Raw genomic sequence first — 20,885 nt, 5'->3', positions numbered from 1 at the left:
TGGAGGATGAGAATGTAGGGAGAGATCGTCTGATTTTAGGGCAGCTACAGGTCTGGCTGAGGGATTGGGGAGGGGACTCAAAGGCAAGCTTAAACCAGACTCACCTACTGCCCAGGAATGGGCCGGTCTCTCCTTTCTGGTTCCACCACTCCACCCCTCAAAGGGTTAAAGTGGCTTTCACATGATTTTCCCATCTCCCAGGTAACTTGGGCAGCTGCTTGCAAGGGAAATGAATAAACATCCCGGAACAATTTTTCAGTTCATGAACCTGGCAGTGCACCCCAGCCCCCCACATCAAAGAAGCACAACCCTTTGGGTAAAAGGTGCGGGGGGGGGGGGGACTCTGCCAGTTGGCAGGTGCGGGGGAAGGGCTGCCCCAGAGAGCGTGGGGCCAGAGGGCGGCACCGAGAATGCCCCTGCCCGCGGCCCGGTCCGGTTCTGGGCACAGCAGGTTTGCGTCGGGCCCGGCGCCCCAGAGGGTTGGGGAAGCGGAAAGAAGTGGGGTGCGGGCGAGCGGGTGCCAGGCGCACACACCTGGCGCCTTGTGGAATGAAATCTTAATTAATTATTAAACTCAGCTCCCGCCGGAGGGAGCGGGGCCGCGGTGGGAAGGGAGGGCGAGCGGGCGCGGTGGGGGCTGGGGTTAGGAGGAAGGTGGGGTGAGGAGGGGGCGCAGGGCACCCCGACAGGAAGGAAGCCGACCCTCTGGGCGGGGCGGGCATCTTCGCAGCCAGTGGGTGGCTTCGCCGGCCTCTGCGGACCCCCGGGTGAGGGCGGAGAGCACCCTGCAGGATGCCGCCCTGGGTGGAGGCGGGAGCGCGGGCGGGAGTACCGACCCTCCCGCGGGGTCTGAAGCCCAGAACAGTGGCTGCTTGTTCGGGGGAGACCCGGGGAAGACGCAGCGGACAGGGGCGGGAGCGCGCGGGACTCTGGCTTCGCTCACCCGACTCGGGTCCCGGGGAGGGGAGTGGGCAGCTGTGCCCCCGCCTCTGGGAGGGGGAGGGGGGTGCCCAGACAAAAGGAGCTTGTGCCTTTAAGGCGGGGAGTCCGGGAGCCGGCGGGGAGGGGACTTCTGGATCCGGGGTAGAGGGCGGCTGCGCTGGACAACAAGGGAGGGGGCGAGGGCCGGAGGCTCTGCGGCGCGGCGGGCGGGACAGCAGGGACGCGCGGACACGGAGCAGGACGGCGGGACGGCCGGCCGGCCGGCCGGAGCCCGCGGGCGCGGCGGGGCGCCGACCCCGGGCAGGCGCCGACCCCGGGCAGGTGAGCGCGGGGGAGCGGGTTCCAGCGAGGACAGGGTAGTCTGGACAGTTTGCGGGGCTCCGGGGAAGTGCTGGAGGAGCTGGGAACCCGGGGCTCCTCGGGTCGGGCTGGAAGCTTCCACCCTCGTTCCACGCCACGAGCTTCTCTTCCTGCACTCCCCAGAGTTTCCAGGCTTGCCCAGAGAAGCTGGGAAGGCATGCACGAGGGGAGGAGATGCCCCTAGAGGTTGGCATCGGGGATGGGGGGTGGGTGGGTTTGGAGTGTTGAGACAACGCTGAGAGGCGAGGGAAGCCCCTTCCCTGCCCTCACCCTGAACCTTTGGAATGAAAGGGTAGTGTCAGTGCCTACTTCCCCAAGGCCTGCGGCGGGGTGGGCAGGGGTGTGGTGTGGTGTGGGCAGACTTTATTCAGAGTAGGCCCAGCGGCCTGACTGAACAACCAGAGATGGGATTAGGTGGTTGGAGAGCCTTTCCGTGTACCTGGGTCCCCAGAGTGTCTCTGTAACCAGAGGGGTGTTGTATGGTTGGTGCTGGCAATGGGAGCCTTTTTTTTTTTTTTTTTGTCCTTAGGGAGAAGCAGGGTTGGGGTAGGCTGTGTTGAACCTACAGGCCCTGGGGAGGTTCTTCTACATCTGGAAGGGCCTGGAAATTGAGAGGGTTGGGTTCCAGCATGGTGAGTGTCGGGCCTCCCCCCTCGCCCCTCCGCGGGCATCGTGAACTTTCTGAAGTCCTTTAAGCCCTTTTGCCAACAAGGGCAGAGGCAGACAGACCCTGGGGATGAGGTGGCCAAGAGGTGGCCAGGAAGAGGGTTGGGCGAAAGTGTGGGCAGAGCCATTCTTGAGGCCAAGCCTTGGCTTCCAGACCCTGGGCTCAGGCTGAAGGAGCAGGATCTGGGAGGGACTTGAGGTCTGGGAGACACTGGGACTATGGGACTTGGCTCCGAATGGACATGACTTTGGCTGTGGGAGCTGATGGTGTGTGGAACAACATATCTGTGAGAGAGAGCCAAGGGACCAGGACTCAGGGGAGGAGGAGGTCAGAGGCACAAGGCTCAAGAGCCTGAAGGCGGAAGAGGGACATGGTCTGCCCTTTTGGAATTCATGGTGAGGGGTCCCGGAACAGGGAGTTTGGGGGAACATATAGCGAAGTTTTGTGGCTTGTAACAATGCCTTCTGGTTTCCTGCTGTATACACTGAGCTGGCACCGAGGAGTGCCGCGAGCCCTGCCAGCTCTCTAGGGTGGGATGGATGCAATTGGTTGAACAGTTACAGAACTCTGAAGCGATCCCCTTGGGGAGTCAGCATGTTCTTCAAGGGTCATATGTTTCCCTGATAGTGTCTGCCCCTTCCTCTGTGTGTATGAGCCAGATGCTGGGATGTGCTTCCAGGGGCTGGGAACAAGGCCAGAAGCAGGTCCTTTGGGAACCTGGGCCAGTTGCGGGGAGGGAGATAAGAATGAGGGAAGGGGACTGGGGAATGGGAGGAGGCGGAAGCAGAATGTCATGGCGTGTGGAGTCCAGGGGTGCATGGTGGGAACTGCACTCTGTGTTCTGTCTCCAGCAGCTCTGGAGACTGACAGCAGGGGACATAGGGCCTGATAGACGCAGGCATCTGATTGGCTGGAGGGATATGTGTTCTTGCCTGACTGTTATCTTTCTCTGGCAGAGCTTTGCCTTCAAAGGTGTGGGGAGAACTAATACCTGTAGTGTATGACATGGCAGGGGTCTGTACACTCTCACTTTTCAGACTAAGAAACCAACAGTGGGGGCAGGTAGACAGCCTGTCCCAGCAGGATGGTAAATCACTTTAAGCTTTGAAATCTGGTCTTGTGCCAAAGATCATGCTTCCAGTGAAGTGTTTGGAAGAGCCAGGGTTTCTTTGGTGACCTTTTCCAAATGCCAGCCTGACCAGAAGTCTTGTACTTCTGATTTGCCCTTCATGATGGTAGCCGTTGGCGTTAAGAAGCTGAAGGGCATGCTACCCTGTGGCTGTAGGAAGGACACTGGCAGAACTTGCTGAGGGAGACCCCCCTGATATGGAGTGCAGAGAAGTCCCCAGCTCATGTCTTGCTTCCCCCCCCCCCCCCCCCCCCCGGCAGCTGCTTGGAGAGTTGTTCTTCGAAGTGTCTGGTTCTGTGGCCTCCTGGGGCAGGTGGTGTGTTAGCTTCTGTCTAGTTCCCCAGCAAGTACAAATGTCAGTGCTGCCAGCTCAGTAGGTGTAAGTACAAGGGGCCCTTCAGGGTGCCCGGCAGGCACGGAGGAGAGTGACTCTGGTGGTGGTGGCATCCATAGGTGACCTGGCTTTCATGCTCTGCCAAAACACATGGTAAGGTGGTTGTCATGGAGTCATCATTGCACTTCAAGGCTTGTCCTTCCCTCAAATCCCGGATCTAAGACTGATTTGGTTGTCCAGGGTCTCTACGTGGGTGACTCATAGTCAACTGTCCTGGACATCACCTTTTGTTTTTCTCTTTCAAATCTGTCCTGTGTCCCCGCTGCCTGCCCTCTGGGTCTTAGGACCAGCTTCACAGGCTTTTGGTGAAGAACAGAAATTAGGCGTGTGAAAGAATCTTGAAGGTTTATGGCAGAGAGAAAATACAGCTAACGGCCGTCCATCACTCAGCCAGCATGTAGGAGTGGCAGACCCAAATCCTTGCCTTCATCAAGTTTGCATTCCAGTTACGAGTGACAATGAACAAATAAGAAAAGTTATAGAATGGCCGTTGCTGATAAGGGCCTCGGAGGGAGAAACATTATAAAGCTGGGAAGAGAGATAGGGAGCCCCAGGAAAGGGAGTTGCTATTTTAATAGGCTGGTGAGAGTAGCGCTGATAAGGGACTTGGGCTGTGACCTGAAGGAGCTCTTGTTCCACATGGGAACAGCGAGTCCCGGGTGTTAGTGTGCACTAAGCTCGGTGTACAGGGGAGCAGCAGACAAGCCAGTGTGGCAGGTGTGCTGAGGAAGATGAGGACTGCCATTGTTAGCAGCACCTCATAGCGTCCATGCCTCCAGCTTCCTGCTGCCTCCCCATCTGTCTGTCTGTCTGTCGTACTAAGCACGGACCCCAAGACTTTGTGCATTCTAGACAAGCATTTTACTACCAAATTCTACTTCATGCCCATCCTCTTTTGTCTTTTTTGTTGTACATTTATTGAGCACCTACTGTTAGCCAGACCCAGTACCTGGCTCTGGAGATAAAGTGCTGGCCAAAATATGTGTAATTTCTACTCTTGCAGAGCTTATAGTCCTAGGGGCAGAGGCACACATTAAACAAGGAATGCTTTAATTGAAAATTGTAGTAAGTACCATGGAAGAAATAAACAGAGGTGAAACTGGACCAGGCTTAGTCTAGAGGTGGGTCTGGGAGGTCTTCTGTGAGGAAGTAACACTCAGAGCTGTGACCTGTGGGAGAAATCGAATTTAGCTTGCTGAAGTGTGTGCGTGCGTGCGTGCGTGTGTGTGTACATGTGTATGTATGTATGTATGTATATATGTATGTACATGTATGTATGTGTATGTGTGTGTATGTGCGTGATGGGGAAGGATGTGGGAAGAGAGTACCTTTTGTATAGAGGTCACCAATTGGCAGTTCACTTATTCTGTTGACAGGGTTTATTTGGCTTGTGTGTAGTATTGTAAAATATATATTAATTAATAGCATTTAAAAATTGAGAGATGTTACATTGAAATGCAAGGTTTTCTTTGGCTTCTGCTGAAAAAAAAAAAAAAACAGAAGTTCAGGCCCCAGTGGGGCACCAATGGCACTGGTCAACTGGTACCAGGTGTTCTTGTCCCCATGTCTCAGGCTGTCAGATGCGTTCTTCTCCTTGTCCTTGGCGTGGGAATCTGGGTTTGTGGTGATGAAGAAGCCTATACTAGTGGATGGTGGTGGCAAACCCCTTTAATCCCAGATCTTGGGCAGCAGGGCAGGTGGATCTCTGGGAGTTTGGAGCTCAGCCTGGTCTACAGAGCAAGTTCCAGGACAGCCAAGGCTACAGAGAGAAACCCTGTCTCAAAAAAAGAAACAAAACAAACAAACAAGTCGGTATTAACATTAGGGAAGGATAATAGGGTAAATTATTAAGTGTACCGGTTTTGGGGCTCGGTCAAGCTTAGAATCTTACTTCTTTTTCTTAATTTTTAAAATGTACTTTTATGTGCATTGGTAGTGTGCCTGCATGTGTGTCTATGTGAGGATGTCAGATCCTTTGAAACTCAGTTCTGAGCTGTCACGTGGGTGCTGGGAATTGAACCATGGGTCCTTTGGAAGAGCAGCCAGTGCTCTTAACCTCTGAACCATCTCTCCAGCCTTCAGACTCTTGGTTCTTTTCCTTGTATGGTTGCTGTGTCTTCTGTACCCAGATCCTTACCTGTTGAGTGGGGAAGCTACTGCCCCACTCAGGGTAGTTTTATCAGATGTGGGAAGGAGAACGGAGCTCTAGGAAACGCTCAGGGAATAAGCGTCTATGGTGACTGTGGCCACAGCAGTGGTATTAATACCACCCCATGCCCTTCCTCCCAGCAGCATGTCATGGTTTAGTGGCCTCCTGGTTCCCAAAGTGGATGAACGGAAGACAGCTTGGGGCGAACGCAATGGGCAGAAGCGCCCACGCCATGGGACTCGGGCCAGTGGCTTCTGTGCACCTCGCTACATGAGCTGCCTTAAGGATGCCGAGCCGCCCAGCCCCACTCCCGCGGTTCACACTCGGTGCCCCTGGCAGGATGAGGCCTTCATCAGGAGGGCTGGCCCAGGCAGGGGTATGGAGCTGGGGCTGCGGTCAGTGGCCTTGGGTTTCGACGACACTGAGGTGACAAACCCAGTGGGGACAGCTGAAGTGGCACCTGATACGTCGCCCAGGAGCAGTCAGTCCTGCTGGCACCGTCTCGTGCAGGTTTTCCAGTCTAAGCAGTTCCGCTCCGCCAAGCTGGAGCGCCTGTACCAGCGGTACTTCTTCCAGATGAACCAGAGCAGCCTCACACTCCTCATGGCCGTGCTTCTGCTACTCGCGGCCGTGCTCTTGGCCTTCCATGCTGCACCCGCCCGGCCTCAGCCTGCTTATGTGGCCCTGCTCACCTGTGCCGCCACCCTTTTTGTGGCGCTCATGGTAGTGTGTAACCGACATAGCTTCCGCCAGGACTCCATGTGGGTGGTAAGCTATGTGGTTCTGGGCATCCTAGCAGCCGTGCAAGTGGGAGGTGCCCTGGCAGCCAACCCACACAGCCCCTCGGCAGGCCTTTGGTGCCCCGTGTTCTTCGTCTACATCACCTACACCCTCCTTCCCATCCGCATGCGCGCAGCAGTACTCAGTGGCCTGGGCCTTTCCGCCTTGCATTTGATTTTGGCCTGGCAGCTCAACCGTGGTGACCCCTTCCTCTGGAAGCAGGTAGGTGCCATGCGGCACGCTGGGTGGGAGTGGGAAGGGGACTTGCTGAGTTGGGAGAGGGTATAGGGATGTCTAGATCCATCAGGCTGGGGTCTCAGGGACTTGTATCAGTGGGTGAGTCCCAGGACCAAGTCTGTACTGGGTCAGAACCTCAACTCTTTGGTCTAGGTCAGAAGAGGTGGTGTAGTCTGCAGACATGCTGTATGCAGGCCTTGCATCTCTGACCTCTTGTTGACCCCTGAGATTCAAGCTCTGGTGTCAGCTCTGGGATGATGCTGTAGGTGGTTACATGAAGCTTCCTCAGGCAAGGCCTCTCCCTTCTTGCCAGAGGCTGTGGCTCATCCGTGGCCTCACCAACAGAAATTTGTCTGGGGCTCCTGGGGTGAGAAGCTGGGTGCTTCAGCACAATGCCTTTCTTGGCCTGGAACAGAACATACCTTTTAAAAGTAACTTTATAGCTAGTTCATGGTGCAGCAAGTGCCCACAGGGCAATATCAGACCTCTTAAAGGGCCAGGCCTATCTGTGCTAGTTCCTAGGTTCTCTTCTTAGACTGCCTGTGAAGTGGGGGCTTGGGCAGAACTGCTCTTCTAGGGGAGAAGCTTAGGAGTGGGGCCTCCCTTCCCCCCTTCTGCCAGACTTGCCAGAAGGTGGGTGTGTGACTCTTCCCTGCTCTCTGCTGGCCTGGTGCCCAGGGCCCAGCCCAGTGCCTGATGGGGGAGGCTGAGCCTGGGAGGCCCCGGAACTGCCAGCCTCCTACCTCCCCGGGGTGCCTGGCTTCAGTTTCACCCTGTGGGGTCTCTGCAGATGCATTCCTGGGATGGTAGAGAAAATTGTGCTGCTTGTGCCCATCTGTGGGACTGGGACTGCCCATTCAGCTTCACAGAACTGACAACATCTCATGTGCCCATTGAAGTCTGTGTTTCTGCATGGAGTAGGGGCTTGTGGCCTCCTTGGGCGGCCTCTTCCCTGCTCCAGCCCCATTCACGGTCATAGGAAGAACTCTTCTTCCTGATCCACTCATTCAGACACACTGAGCAACGACGTTGGTTGGACTGGAGTGGCCCCCAGAGCTCGGCTTCCATTTTTTTTCTCACGGGAGATAGGGATATGTATGTCGTGGGTTATTTCAGTCCCTCATCCCTCTTCCCCTTCCCTCCACTGTGACTCATGTTTTCCTCTGGGGCTCCTGGGGCCAGGAAGGGAAGTTGCCTGGATTGCCCCCCTCCTATTCCCCCTCTGGGGGCTATTCTTAGAAGCCCCCAAGGGAGGTGGAGTGCCCCCTCTTCACCCCTGCTCCTAAGAGAGGGAACTCTGCGGGGGCCCTCTGGAAGCTGCCTGGACTGGGAAGGGCAGCGAAGGCCAGCGTTAGAGGGTCAGTGCTAGAGTCAGGAGCTGGGAGTTACAAGCCTCAGTTTTACACAGAGGAATCAAAGATTAAATGTCCTGTCCAAGTCTGCTGGACTAGTTCTGGTTCAAGGCAGTTGGTGTGCATCCCCTCCCAGCTCTCTAACCATAGCCCTGCCCCAAGGAGCTTGGGTGGAGTCCCAGCACCGCAGTGTTAACCCCTGAGTCTCCAGCAGCAGTGAGGCTAGCTTCCCTTGCACTTGCTCTCAGCATCCAGTCCCAAATCACTGTCAGTACAACCGCCACGTGCACTGACAGTGGAACGTACGTAGACTGGCTGTGCTGAGCGGTAGACTTGAGGCCTTGAAGAGGTGTGTGTGTGAGAGTTGGAGGGGGGAGAGGAAAGGGGGAGAATCACACTTCATGGTAGGGGTGGCCGTGCACTCTTTCTACTAGTAGAATTGATGACTGCCGAGCCAGTGCTGAGACCGGCCTTCAAGAGCAAGGGTCAGTGGAGAAAGAACTTTCGGAAATCTGGGAGATATTAGACAGCGGGGTTAGGACAGTCCAAAGGCTTTGGAGTCTGATTGTCCAGGATTCAAGTCTCACGCCAGCCGTAACCAGCTGTGGGATCTCGGGCAAGTAACTAGGCCCCTTTATGTTTGACTCACTCAGTCGTGAAGTGAAATGCTGTCACCTTCTCCGCAGACTCGTCAGTTAATGTCTGGAGTGCGTCCTTAGAGTCCTAAGGTGGCCAGCAAACTGGCTACTGTAGCAACAGCTGCCGTAGTGGCTTACACCTGTGATCCCATTGTTTGGGAATCTGAGGCAGGAGGATCGCTGTGAGTTTGAGGCCAGCCTGGGTTACATAGTGAGACCCTATCTCAAAAATTCAACCAACCAAACAACAGTAACAAACAAAACCCAATAGTGGTCGTTCTTGTTATTCAGTCTGCAGAGCCGTGCTGGGAGCGGGGAAGAACTGCCTTTAGAGATAGTATTCCTCCTGTTTGAGTAAAATGGAGGCCTAGAGAGGAAGTGACTTGTCCTGGTTAACCTGGTTTACCCAGAAGAGGACGGGAAGCTCAGACCTCCTTGGTGCTGCACTGTGAGGAGACCGCATGCAGAAGGAACACTTGTCTTTTGTTAGCATTGTTTGTGGGTGGGAGATTATAGGGTGCCGGGTCTGAGCCCATAACCTTTGTAGCTGTGGTTGGTGTTCCTGTTTCTGGTCACAGGATAATCCAGGCAAGCTGGGATCTAGAGTTCTGTGGGGAGGGACAGTGTATCACAGGACTGGCACAGCATAGGGGCCAACAGGGTGCAGGACTTTATTTCCTGCTCAGAGTATGTCGGAGAGCCGGGGAGCTAGTGTGCGCGTGTGAGTGGGTGTCCAGGTGCACGGAGGTCACTCATCTGCCTGTGCCACTTTCCTCCAGCTCGGTGCTAATGTGGTGCTCTTCCTCTGCACCAATGTCATCGGCATCTGCACACACTACCCTGCTGAAGTGTCTCAGCGCCAAGCCTTTCAGGAGACCCGAGGTTACATCCAGGCTCGCTTGCACCTGCAGCATGAGAATCGCCAGCAGGTGGGGGCCACTTCCCTTAGCTAGGGTGTTCCTCTCTCTTCACCCCTAGTACCCTGTGGATCAGACCTGCCGCCTTGCCCGTGCCTATGCAACGCAGTGTGAGTGGTTCCCGAGGACTGTGCATCACAAAAGCTCCTGGGGGTCCTGTTCAAGGGTGGGAGGGAGCATATAGGAGTATATGGGGGGGTGTTGAATGGAGATTGGTCCGAGAGAGCTAGGAAGGGTGGCTTCCAAAGGCCGTATCAGGCCGAGGTCCAGAAGGGACCCTCAGGTCACAGAGATATGGGAGGGCTCTGGGAATGTGGAAGAAACGAGAAGGATCAAAATGGAAAGCAAAGTGGATAGTGGTTGGAACCACTGGTCTAGGAACGGCTGCTGCTATCGGTGTTGCCCCAGCATGTTGCCATGGAGATGAAAGAAGACATCAACACGAAAAAAGAAGACATGATGTTCCATAAGATCTACATCCAGAAGCATGATAATGTCAGGTAGAATGGGACAGGGGACGATGCCAAGAGGATCGCCGGGTGTCAAGGAGTCCTTGAGGGCTAGGAGGCCCATCTCTCTTCTGCTGTTGTCCACAGCATCCTGTTTGCAGACATCGAGGGCTTCACCAGCCTGGCCTCCCAGTGTACTGCGCAGGAACTGGTCATGACCTTGAATGAGCTCTTTGCCCGGTTTGACAAGCTGGCTGCGGTGAGGGTGCTGGGGCTTAGGGATAGTGCCAACCGTGATGCCCACACAGCGTTGCTGGGAGCATTTTGGGGGGTCGTGGGGGAAGAGGTTGCATTGAAGGTGGTGGGCCAGGTGTGCCCAATGATCAGGAGAGTGATGGTGGTCCTCCACCTTCTCCCCTCCAGGAGAATCACTGTCTGAGGATCAAGATCCTAGGAGACTGTTACTACTGTGTGTCAGGGCTACCCGAGGCCCGGGCAGACCACGCCCACTGCTGTGTGGAGATGGGAGTGGACATGATCGAGGCCATCTCGTGAGTAGTGCCCCTCCCCAGGCCTTCTGGATCCATGGCTTCCCAGACTGTTCTTACTCTGTGTCTTTAGGAATTTTCCCCAGTCTTCATAGCTCTTTCTTGGATCACTGGGAGTGATCTTTCCCCAGTCTGTGTGAAGACCCCTGTGCTCTTTCTGACCCTAGCCTGCTGGAGGGTGTAGGGAGCCGAAGCAGGAGGGGCTTGTGACTGCAGAGAATGCCAGCCAAACTGGCTGGAGCTGGCAGCCACTGTTGAACATAGTTCTCAAGCCCTTGTCCTTGAGTCCTGGGTAGCTCCCTGCCCATGCCTAGTCAAAGCTGTGCCCATTTATTTATTTGCTCTATGTATATATGTGTGTATATATATATGTATATGTATATATGGATGCATGGATACACCTCCCATGGTATATCCAGTCAGTGGATAACTTGGAGTTAATTTTCTCCTATTGTGTGGATCCCAGCGATCAAACTCAGGAAGTCAGAGTCAGGCTTGGTAGCAAGTACCTTCACCACTGAGCCATCTTCCTGGCCTCAGCTTGGGTTCTTGACGAGAAGACAGCTTGGAGCTGACCTGGAGTTACGTCTCCCCAGGCTGGTGCGTGAAGTGACAGGTGTAAATGTGAACATGCGTGTGGGCATCCACAGTGGACGTGTGCACTGCGGTGTCCTTGGCCTGCGGAAATGGCAGTTTGACGTGTGGTCCAATGATGTGACCTTGGCCAACCACATGGAGGCTGGGGGCCGGGCCGGGTGAGTGGAAGGCTCCTGTTGGTGGCTGGGGTGGGTGGCTGGGAGAGCCAGGGTCTTACCTCCTGGCCCTATACAGTCGCATCCACATCACTCGGGCCACACTGCAGTACCTGAATGGGGACTATGAGGTGGAACCAGGCCGTGGTGGTGAGCGCAACGCATACCTCAAGGAGCAATGCATCGAGACCTTCCTCATCCTGGGCGCCAGCCAGAAACGGGTCAGGGCAGGACTGCTGGGAGGGGCAGGGGGAAGGAGCAAACTGGGAGGTGCTAGCAAAGGCGTTCTTGGGGTTCTACTTCTGAGCCTGCGTTTACGCTGCTTACGCAGAAAGAGGAGAAAGCCATGTTGGCCAAGCTGCAACGGACACGGGCCAACTCCATGGAAGGACTGATGCCACGATGGGCGCCTGACCGTGCCTTCTCCCGGACCAAGGACTCTAAGGCGTTCCGCCAGATGGTGAGGGCTCTCTGTACTATGACCTGGGGGGGGGGACAGTTTTTGGTTTCCCTCAAAGTGAGGGAGTGTTCTGTCTGTCCCCCCTTCTTCCTATAGCTGCCATCTCCATGTATCCTAAAGTTGGAAGCAGGGGGAATAGTTTCACCCCAAGTCTCCCAAAGTGTGTGTGTGGAGGGGGACATCCTGGCCTAGAATTGGAATAGGGAAGGTACTGGAGGTGTTCGTGGTTAGCTCTTCTCCTTCACACATTCTGTTTCTTTCTCCAGGGCATTGATGATTCCAGCAAAGACAAGTAAGTTGGTCTATGGGATGGGGCGGGTCAGTGAGGGAGGGAGAAGGCATTTGCAGCCTGGGATGGGCTGTGGGAGCTGAGACCTCCCGTTTCTTGTCATATAAAGGAGGAGTGGGTACCACATACATAGCTCACGTAGCCTTCTTTGGCTGCTGCCCGAGCCCCGCTCTTCTCATTGTTTATAATGTCATTATTCATGCACATGGTGAAACCTGGGTCCTATTATCAGTCGTGGTGCCCAAGATGCTCTGAACCCTGAAGATGAGGTGGATGAGTTCCTGGGCCGTGCCATTGATGCCCGTAGCATCGACCAACTGCGTAAGGACCATGTGCGCCGGTTCCTGCTCACCTTCCAGAGACAGGATCTTGAGAAGAAGGTTTGGGGGATACAAGGGCAAAAGAATGAGGGCTGGAGGGAGGGAGGGCCTGACTGGGAGGCTAAACACAAGCTAAAGGAGCAGGAGGATGTGTTGGGAATGGGAAGCGACCACTGCACAGGTGGGAGCTCGTCTAAATCAGGCCAACTGCGACTGTTCCCCTGCAAGGCCCCGGGATTGCCCTGCTCTTGCTGTCCATGCCATCCGTGCCAGGGGAGGACCCAGCACCCAGCTCATTACCTTTCTTCCCACAGTATTCCCGGAAGGTAGATCCTCGCTTTGGAGCTTATGTTGCCTGTGCCCTTTTGGTTTTTTGCTTCATCTGTTTCATCCAGCTCCTCATATTTCCACAGTGAGTCCTGTCCCTTTCACTACATCCCGAACTTTCCCTAAACGCCTGTGCAAGCCGTGGGGATGAGGCAAATAGGCTCAGATTTCCCTGACTTCCCCCTTATCCTGCTCCAGCTCCACCCTGATGATGGGGATCTATGCTGGTATCTTCCTGCTGTTGCTGGCCACCGTACTGATCTGTGCTGTATGCTCCTGCGGTTCTGTAAGTAGGGGGACTTCCCTGAGACTGATGGGGAGGAGGGGGTTCCCATGGAAAAGGGAGGAAGAGGCCATGCCCCTTGTCAGACCCTGTTCTTGGCCGGTCTTCCTTCTAGCAAATGTCACTTCTAACTCTTGGTCTCTTGCTGTCACAGCTCTTTCCCAAGGCCCTGCACCGTCTGTCCCGCAGTATCGTCCGCTCACGGGTGCACAGCACAGCGGTTGGCATCTTTTCAGTCCTGCTTGTGTTCATCTCTGCCGTTGCCAACATGGTAATTCTCCTTTCTCTACCCTATGCCAGGCACTCTCTGAGAACTGAGACTGTGTCCGGCCTTTGGGGAGCCTGCTGTCCTGGTGGGTGGGGGTCACACTTGTCTTTGTTTCCCCTTCCTTTTGTCATCCCTGAGAATTTTAGTCTTATGACGTATAAGGCCTCTGGGTATGGCCCTTGTAACCACTTCCTTCATTGGTTACCCTAATATACACCCAACTTTTGCAGTTCACCTGTAATCACACCTCCATAAGGACCTGTGCAGCTCGGATGCTGAATTTAACACCAGCTGATGTCACCGCCTGCCACCTACAACAGCTCAATTACTCTCTGGGACTGGATGCTCCCCTGTGTGAGGGCACCGCACCCACCTGCAGCTTCCCTGAGGTGTCCGAGCAGTGTTCAGACAGTGGGGGTTGTTTTGGCACAGTTATCGGCCTCTCTGTGCCAGGCCTAGTGATGGCACCTTAGAGCCAGGAACTCAAGCATTCCCCAAGCATTCCCCAACTCCAGGAGCAGCCAGGGCCCCTCCTAAGAAGCTGAGCAAGACTGGTAAAGGGCTTTGGGGCTGGAGAGTGGTGGAAGGGAGATTAGTCAGGCAGGGGGATGCAGGGCTCTTCCTGCTCTGGATGCTGTGGTCTTTGATGTCACCCAATGCTGCCTCTGCTGTCACCCCTCCCCTAGTACTTCGTTGGGAACATGCTGCTGAGTCTCTTGGCCAGCTCTGTCTTCCTGCACATCAGCAGCATCGGCAAGCTGGCTATGACCTTTGTCCTGGGCTTCGTCTATCTGGTGCTGCTTTTGCTGGGTCCCCCAGCCACCATATTTGACAACTATGATCTACTGCTGGGCGTCCATGGCTTGTAAGTCCATTCTCAGCCCCTTTTCGTGCCTCCCTGGTCCTTCTGGGCTGAGAGTCTCTGATGCTGAGGCCCTTGGGATGTACAGCTCACCTGTGGAAGAAAGGGAAGGGGGCGGGAAAGAGTTCCTGGCATGGGACCTCAGGTAGTTACCCCCCAGAATTCCAGTTGTGACACATTCCTAGAGCTTTAGGCTAGACCAAAAAAAAAAAAAAAATTCCCCAACACTTGCATGGTGCTTTCCTACCCACTGGGTTTTGTTTTGGTTTTTTTTTTTTTTTTTTTTAAAGATTTATTTATTTATTATGTATACAATATTCTGGCTGCATGTGTGCCTATACGCCAGAAGAGGGCACCAGATCTGATTACAGATGGCTGTGAGCCACCACGTGGTTGCTGGGAATTGAACTCAGGACCTCTGGAAGGAAAGTCAGTGCTCTTAACCTCTGAGCCATCTCTCCAGCCCTTGTTTTGGTTTTTTGAGGCAAAGTTTCTTTATATAGTTCCAAGAACTCACTCTGTAGACCACGCTGGCCTCGAACTCACAGAGATCCACCTGACTCCGCCTCCCCAGTGCTGGGATTAAAGGTTGCCCCACCATCACCTGGCTCTACCCACTGTCTTCCCATGAGTAGTTCAGAGTTGCGTGGGAGCAGAACTTTGGTCCCTTGTGATACGTGGCCACTGCCTGTGGTGGAGATAGTAAGAGTCTGCTGGGTTTGAGTCCTCTGTCTGCTTCTCATTGGCTTTGTAGCCTTGGATAGTGAGTTAACTTCTCTAAGCTGGAGTTTTCTCATCAGTAAATGCCGGTATGACCTGTGTCTCAGGGCAGTGGCGACTGTTAGAGTAAAGAACACGTCTGGAGCCTGATGCTAGGCATCCTAGGCACATGCTAAACCTTTCAGATGTGGTACTTAGGTCTAACCTCCTTTCCCCCCCCCTTTTTTTAATGAATAAGTGTGATTGAACCCATTCAATGTTACATATGATAACCTCATATAAGTCCCTAATTTTAGGTTCTTTTTTAAAAAAGATTTATTTGTTATGTTTACAGTATTCTGTCTGCATTTATGCCTATAGGCCAGAAAAGGGTACCAGATCTCATTACAGATGATTGTGAGCCACCATGTGGTTGCTGGGAATTAACTCAGGACCTCTGGAAGAACAGCCAGTGCTCTTAACCTCTGAGCCATCTCTCCAACCCCCTGACCCCTATTTTACTGACGAGGGTTTGAAGCAACTTGTCCTGGCCCCTTTAGCTGCTAATTTATATGAGCAGAGGCTCTCTACCCACAGACTTGATTAGTGATTGGACTCAGCAATGTAGTCCCTGTCTCCCTCCCAGCAGCCAGTGTCCAATGACTTTTATATCTTCCTTCCAGGGCTTCCTCCAATGAGACTTTTGACGGGCTGGACTGGTAAGTGGGGGCTCGCGGACAGCAATGGATGAGGTTGGTCAGTGTCTCCTTCAGACACCAAGCAGGTCTCTGGTTATTTCCAGCCCAGCCGTAGGGAGGGTGGCACTCAAATATATGACCCCTGTGATCCTGCTGGTCTTTGCCCTGGCACTGTATCTCCATGCACAGCAGGTGGAATCAACTGCCCGCCTGGACTTCCTCTGGAAACTGCAGGTGATTGGGTGGACCTATGCTGGAGGGAGAGGCTTCTGGGGACAGAGCCTGAGCCAAGCCAGAAATGCATCTCTGCTACCTGGCTAAGGCTGAGGCTGCCCGAGCCCACCCTGGTTCCATGCCTTCTCTGTGTCCCATCTCCTGTCCCCTGTCCCGTCTTGTACCTGCTCCCTTCACCCCTTTGCCTGTCATTTAGGCCTTCTCTGCCCGTGCCTTTCTGCCTCCACGTGGCTCCCTCTGATGGCCATCTCCAGGCCATGGCCACTGAGCCCACCCCCTGTGAATGTTGGGCAGTGGGTGATGGATGTGGTGCCCACAGGCAACAGGGGAGAAGGAGGAGATGGAGGAGCTCCAGGCGTACAACCGACGGTTGCTGCACAACATTCTGCCCAAGGACGTGGCCGCCCACTTCCTGGCCCGAGAACGCCGCAATGATGAGCTCTACTACCAGTCATGTGAATGTGTGGCCGTCATGTTCGCCTCCATTGCCAACTTCTCTGAATTCTACGTGGAACTCGAGGCAAACAATGAGGGTGTCGAGTGCCTGCGGCTGCTCAATGAGATCATTGCCGACTTTGATGAGGTACTTGATCACTGGCTAGTCCTGGCAGAGTGGGGGCGATTTGGGGACCAGGAAAATGGAGCAGACTTGGTGTGGAAAAGCCATGCATTAGATAGAGTAAGTGTCCCTTGCCCTGTCAGAGGCAGTAAGGTGGTGACCCAGTGGGGCAGGGTCACTCTTGTGGAGAATCAGCAGAGGACAGGAGGCTCTAGGAGAGTGATGGCAGAAGGGATATCGGGTGATGTAGTTGAAGGAGGAGGCAGGAATCTGTAGGCAAATCCTTATGAGACGGGCAAGCCCGATTGTCTCGTGAAGATGAGAACAGAAGGTGAGGAAGTGTCCTGAACACCCAGGTCAAGGATGGGCTGCCCACTATTGTGGAGGAAAGTCCCGCCCTCACTCTGGGACACAGCTCCCCAAAGCGTGTCAGAATGTTCCACAGTTGCCATCACAGTCAACCTTCTGAAGCCATGTACCCGGTTCCTCGCCCAGGGTCATGAACTGCCTGTTTTCTTAGCTTCTCAGACCTTCAGTGAGAATAGCAATTAGAAGGGGGCTCACCCCCTAAAACAATGGGGCTATTGAGGGGAGGAGGGGGAAGAGAGCCAAGGAGCAATAAGGAGTGATCTTTGAAAAGACCTGGGTCAAGTTTGACAGACCCCCCACCCCTCCCGCTCCATTCCTCTGTCCAGATCATCAGTGAGGAGAGGTTTCGGCAGCTAGAGAAGATCAAGACAATCGGCAGCACCTATATGGCTGCCTCCGGGCTAAATGCCAGCACCTATGATCAGGTGGGCCGCTCCCACATCACTGCCTTGGCAGACTACGCCATGCGGCTCATGGAGCAGATGAAACATATCAACGAACACTCTTTCAACAATTTCCAGATGAAGATTGGTGAGGGCCTGGGTCTTGCCACGTTTTTCTGGGGTCAGTTTGTGGGTCACGGGTTTGCTATCAGGACTTCTTTGGGTTTCTACCTCCCACCTTCATGTCAGGTTTGAGGCTAAGGACAAAGACCATTTGTTTTGAGTCTTCTTCTATATTCTGGGGTCTTTCCTAGATATTTTGAGTACATTTTAATTCTCACATTAATCACACTCCCCCTCTTAAGATGAGACTGATGTCAGAGATTAACTCGGTGAAGGTCAGAGGACTAGTAGGCCGGTTTGTCTAAAGGCCACTGCCTGGTATCTGTGTGTGGTCAGTCTGATAGAGGCACTTCTCGAATGCACTGGTGGAAGGTACTGATTAATAGCATAGGCTTGACTTCCCACAGGTTTCTTTACTGGCTCCAATATCTTGTCTGTAAGATGGGGCGGCAGCAATATGAGCCCTGAATGCACAGGCACACACTCAGCGTGTACAGCATGGACTGTCTGAACTCCGTACAGCCTGTACTCTGGGGAGCTACCTCAGCTGTCACGCTCAGACTTTTTTTTTTAAACCACCAGAAGAATTGTCCCCTTTCCACACTTTATTCCCCTTTGGGTCCTCCTCAAGGTGCGAGGGAAGATGAATCCCTGGAGTCACCCAGGATCATCCTAGCCTCAATCTCTAGCTCTCTGCTTTTGCTATCATCTCTACTTCAGGGTTGAACATGGGTCCGGTTGTGGCAGGTGTCATTGGGGCCCGGAAGCCACAGTATGACATCTGGGGAAATACAGTGAATGTCTCCAGTCGAATGGACAGCACAGGGGTTCCTGACAGAATACAGGTGAGGAACAGAGGCAGGGTGGCTGTCTTCTATGGCTGTTGGGGCAGGGACTGGGGGAGGGGAGCTAGCTTGATAGAGAACTCTATTGGGTTTCTTGCCAATACATCATTGAGGATTCCAGGCTAAGCAGACTCCTTTCCCACTTCCCCAGGTGACCACGGACCTATACCAGGTTCTAGCTGCCAAGGGCTACCAACTGGAGTGTCGAGGGGTGGTCAAGGTGAAGGGCAAAGGGGAGATGACCACCTACTTCCTCAATGGGGGCCCCAGCAGTTAGCAGAGTGCAGTGAGATTCAGCTGAAGGGACCAAGGTGGGCATTGAGTGGACTTCCTGCTCACTGGGTGGAGCTGCTGCAGGGGCCACTGGGCCTCCAGATCTTGCTGACAGCAAAAGGGACCACCCCAGCAGGCTGTGCTTGGACCATGTTCGTCTGCCTTCAAAATGGCGAAGGAGGGACGCCAAGAGGATTATCCAAGTGACTTTCTCAACTGGGGTAGGGGCTGTTCGCTCTCCTCATTTTTGGAAGCAGATGGGAGGGCGGCAGCAGAGGCCAAATAGCCCTCCTGTCTGAGAGAGTCAAATGGCAACTTGCTATGCCTATGTTCCCCTGTTTGGGCAACAGGCTCAGGGCTGGGTCATTCCTTTCTCTATTTTTCCTGGGACTATTTTGTACAAAGACTGGGGCGGGCATGAGGAATGCCTATTCCACGCTTGCCTTCGCCTGACTGTGTCTTTAGCACCGGTCCTGGGCACTCCCAACCCCAGCCAAGTTTCCTTCCTAGGCACAAAGCGGAGGAAGGAGGTACTGTGGGGACCTAGCTCTGACCACATTTCAGGGGAATGTTTCCATTTGCCAAACCCTAGTCCCATGATCTGTCCCCAAAGGGGAACAAAGGGACCTCTGATAACGCAGATTTAGCTCCAGTTCCTGCACGCTCCAGGGAAAGGGGTATCTGGCCTCATTGGTACTGTGAAAATGACCAGCCAGAGAGCAAACCTGTGTGTGGGAACATCAGAAGATCAGGAACTAGATGTTCACCTGCAGGTGCCGAAGAGTGCAGGCGGCCAGGGAAGAGGATGGCCACACTGACCTGAGGTTCCAGTGTGGCCAGGTCAGCGCCCTTGGCCCGAATGCTCACTTGCTGTCTGCTGGCAAGGGGGCATGGAGCATCTCTACACCTTGTATTGCCAAATAGAAAAGAGTCAGGGTTCCAAGAGAGATGACCTGACCCCAAACCTGGCCTCCTAAGTCTGGCACTAGGGAGGGCCTGTGCATTTGTGTAACTGTGTGTGCATGTTGCTTTTTGTGTGTGTATGTTTTCTAGGTCTCTGTGTGTCTGTGTGCTGCAGCTCATCAGCTCCCTACTTGGGGCTGCCTCTCTTCTGGGGGCCTCTGCCTTCTGTTGTTAAGGCGGGGTTTTCTGTTTCAAGGGATGGAGAGAAATGCCCAGGTTGCACAGGAGTGGGATGGGGTTTGGGAGCAAAATGAAGAGTGGTCTGGGGAGAGGAGTCCTTGTTGTGCCAAATCCCTAAGTGCCATTTGGGGGCCACTTGTGCAGTATGACTGTCTCCCTGCCCAGTGCAGGGGCCCCAAGTACCTGCTTAATCTCTAGTGTTCCTTGCACTTGAACTGTTGAAGGTTTGTGAGGCGGAGGCTCAGGCACTCCCTAGGTACCTCAGCTTGTCTCTTGGGGTATGCTATGCTTTCTGACTGGGGTAGTGTGGGATCAATCCCTCTGAGGACCCAGATTTTGGTACTAGAGGATGGAGCCTGGGAAATGTAAACTTGTCTTTCCCAAGCCTTCAGCCTGAATCTAGCATGGCTAGTCTCTAGTTCTGGCTCCCATCCCAATCCTCATGAAACCTACAAGGATTGTACTCTGTTCTCTTCCTGTCCCTGCCTTCCTTTTACCCCCTGCAGCCTCCTTGACTCTGGGCTGAATTAGTTGGTGCCTTGGTTTGTCTGTCTGCACCTATTTTAAGCCAGAGGCATACGCCTCAGTTTCGATTGAAGATCACTTTGTCTTAGACACTGACAAGGAGAAAGGGTTCCATGGGGGAACGAGAGGGGCGGGCAGTACTCTGGCCCTGCCTCATGCTTCTGCCACTAGTTCTCTGCAGAGGCCTGGTTTCTGGCTTGGTACCGCCTTCCTGGAGATCTCCATATTCCAGTTGATGGATCACTGGGCACTTGATCAGCCAAGGCAGGGAAGAGGAAAGATTAGCTGGTCTAGGCAGAAAATTCCTCCATCTCCCCCAGCTATATCCCTGGATAGGAAGGGACTACTTGATGCCATCGGGGTGGGAGTGAATAAGCCAGTATGGGAAAACCTCAGCTTTGGGTGATCTGTCTGCTTCTTGCCAGGTGGGAGGGGCCTGTCCACACCCTGGCTCCCTGTACCACAGTGCCAGCCATGTCCTTCCCCTGAGTTACCGTTGCCCTTCTTCTCACTGGTTGGTGAAGGAGTTGGGATAACGGAAGGCCATGGGCTTTGGTTTTATAATGTAACCACTGTGGGAGTGGGGGAGGATGGTGTACCATGTATTTCAGTGAAATATTTAATATATTTAAATATCAATAAAATCAAACTCTTTGTAAAAAAATATATATATATGCTCCGTTCTCTACAGCTCTTTGGGCATTGGGTTGGGGTCAGAAGTGACAAAGCTTGGTACAGCTACCCAAGTCTGATCCCTGGGATCCCTAGGCCTCTCTCATCTGTGAACTAATGACTTCCCGTGGTTTTCTGCCTGTCAGCATGAAGCTGCAATGTCTTCAGAGAGTGTGGCCACTTAAGGCTTTTCACATGAGGACAAGTGTGTATTCCCAGACGTTGACTCTGACCCCGTC

General features: G+C 53.9%; 1 protein-coding gene across 4 annotated transcripts; it reads left to right on the top strand.

The window, feature by feature from the left end:
- Positions 1 to 305: 305 nt before the first annotated feature.
- Adcy6 (adenylate cyclase 6) lies at positions 306 to 20,625 on the top strand. 4 transcript variants are annotated; one of them, XM_057791536.1, is made up of 22 exons: positions 306 to 323; positions 5,785 to 6,643; positions 9,428 to 9,577; positions 9,944 to 10,065; positions 10,162 to 10,273; positions 10,438 to 10,565; positions 11,159 to 11,317; positions 11,394 to 11,535; positions 11,646 to 11,774; positions 12,041 to 12,066; positions 12,296 to 12,443; positions 12,698 to 12,795; positions 12,909 to 12,996; positions 13,148 to 13,264; positions 13,492 to 13,650; positions 13,948 to 14,126; positions 15,506 to 15,541; positions 15,625 to 15,754; positions 16,074 to 16,337; positions 17,009 to 17,213; positions 17,909 to 18,033; positions 18,185 to 20,625. In XM_057791536.1, the coding sequence occupies exons 2-22, from the start codon at positions 5,786 to 5,788 to the stop codon at positions 18,308 to 18,310; spliced, it is 3,501 nt and encodes a 1,166-aa protein (XP_057647519.1). In that variant the 5' UTR covers positions 306 to 323; position 5,785; the 3' UTR covers positions 18,311 to 20,625. The 4 variants fall into 4 exon arrangements, with proteins under 4 accessions (XP_057647519.1, XP_057647520.1, XP_057647517.1 ...); XM_057791537.1 differs by lacking the exon at positions 306 to 323 and adding an exon at positions 748 to 767; XM_057791534.1 differs by lacking the exon at positions 306 to 323 and adding an exon at positions 1,095 to 1,263.
- The last annotated feature ends 260 nt before the right edge of the window (positions 20,626 to 20,885 follow it).

Source organism: Chionomys nivalis, chromosome 17 (assembly GCF_950005125.1).
Source record: "Chionomys nivalis chromosome 17, mChiNiv1.1, whole genome shotgun sequence".
In the NCBI taxonomy this organism is placed as follows: domain Eukaryota; kingdom Metazoa; phylum Chordata; class Mammalia; order Rodentia; family Cricetidae; genus Chionomys; species Chionomys nivalis.
This window is presented reverse-complemented; position numbering and strand designations above follow the sequence as displayed.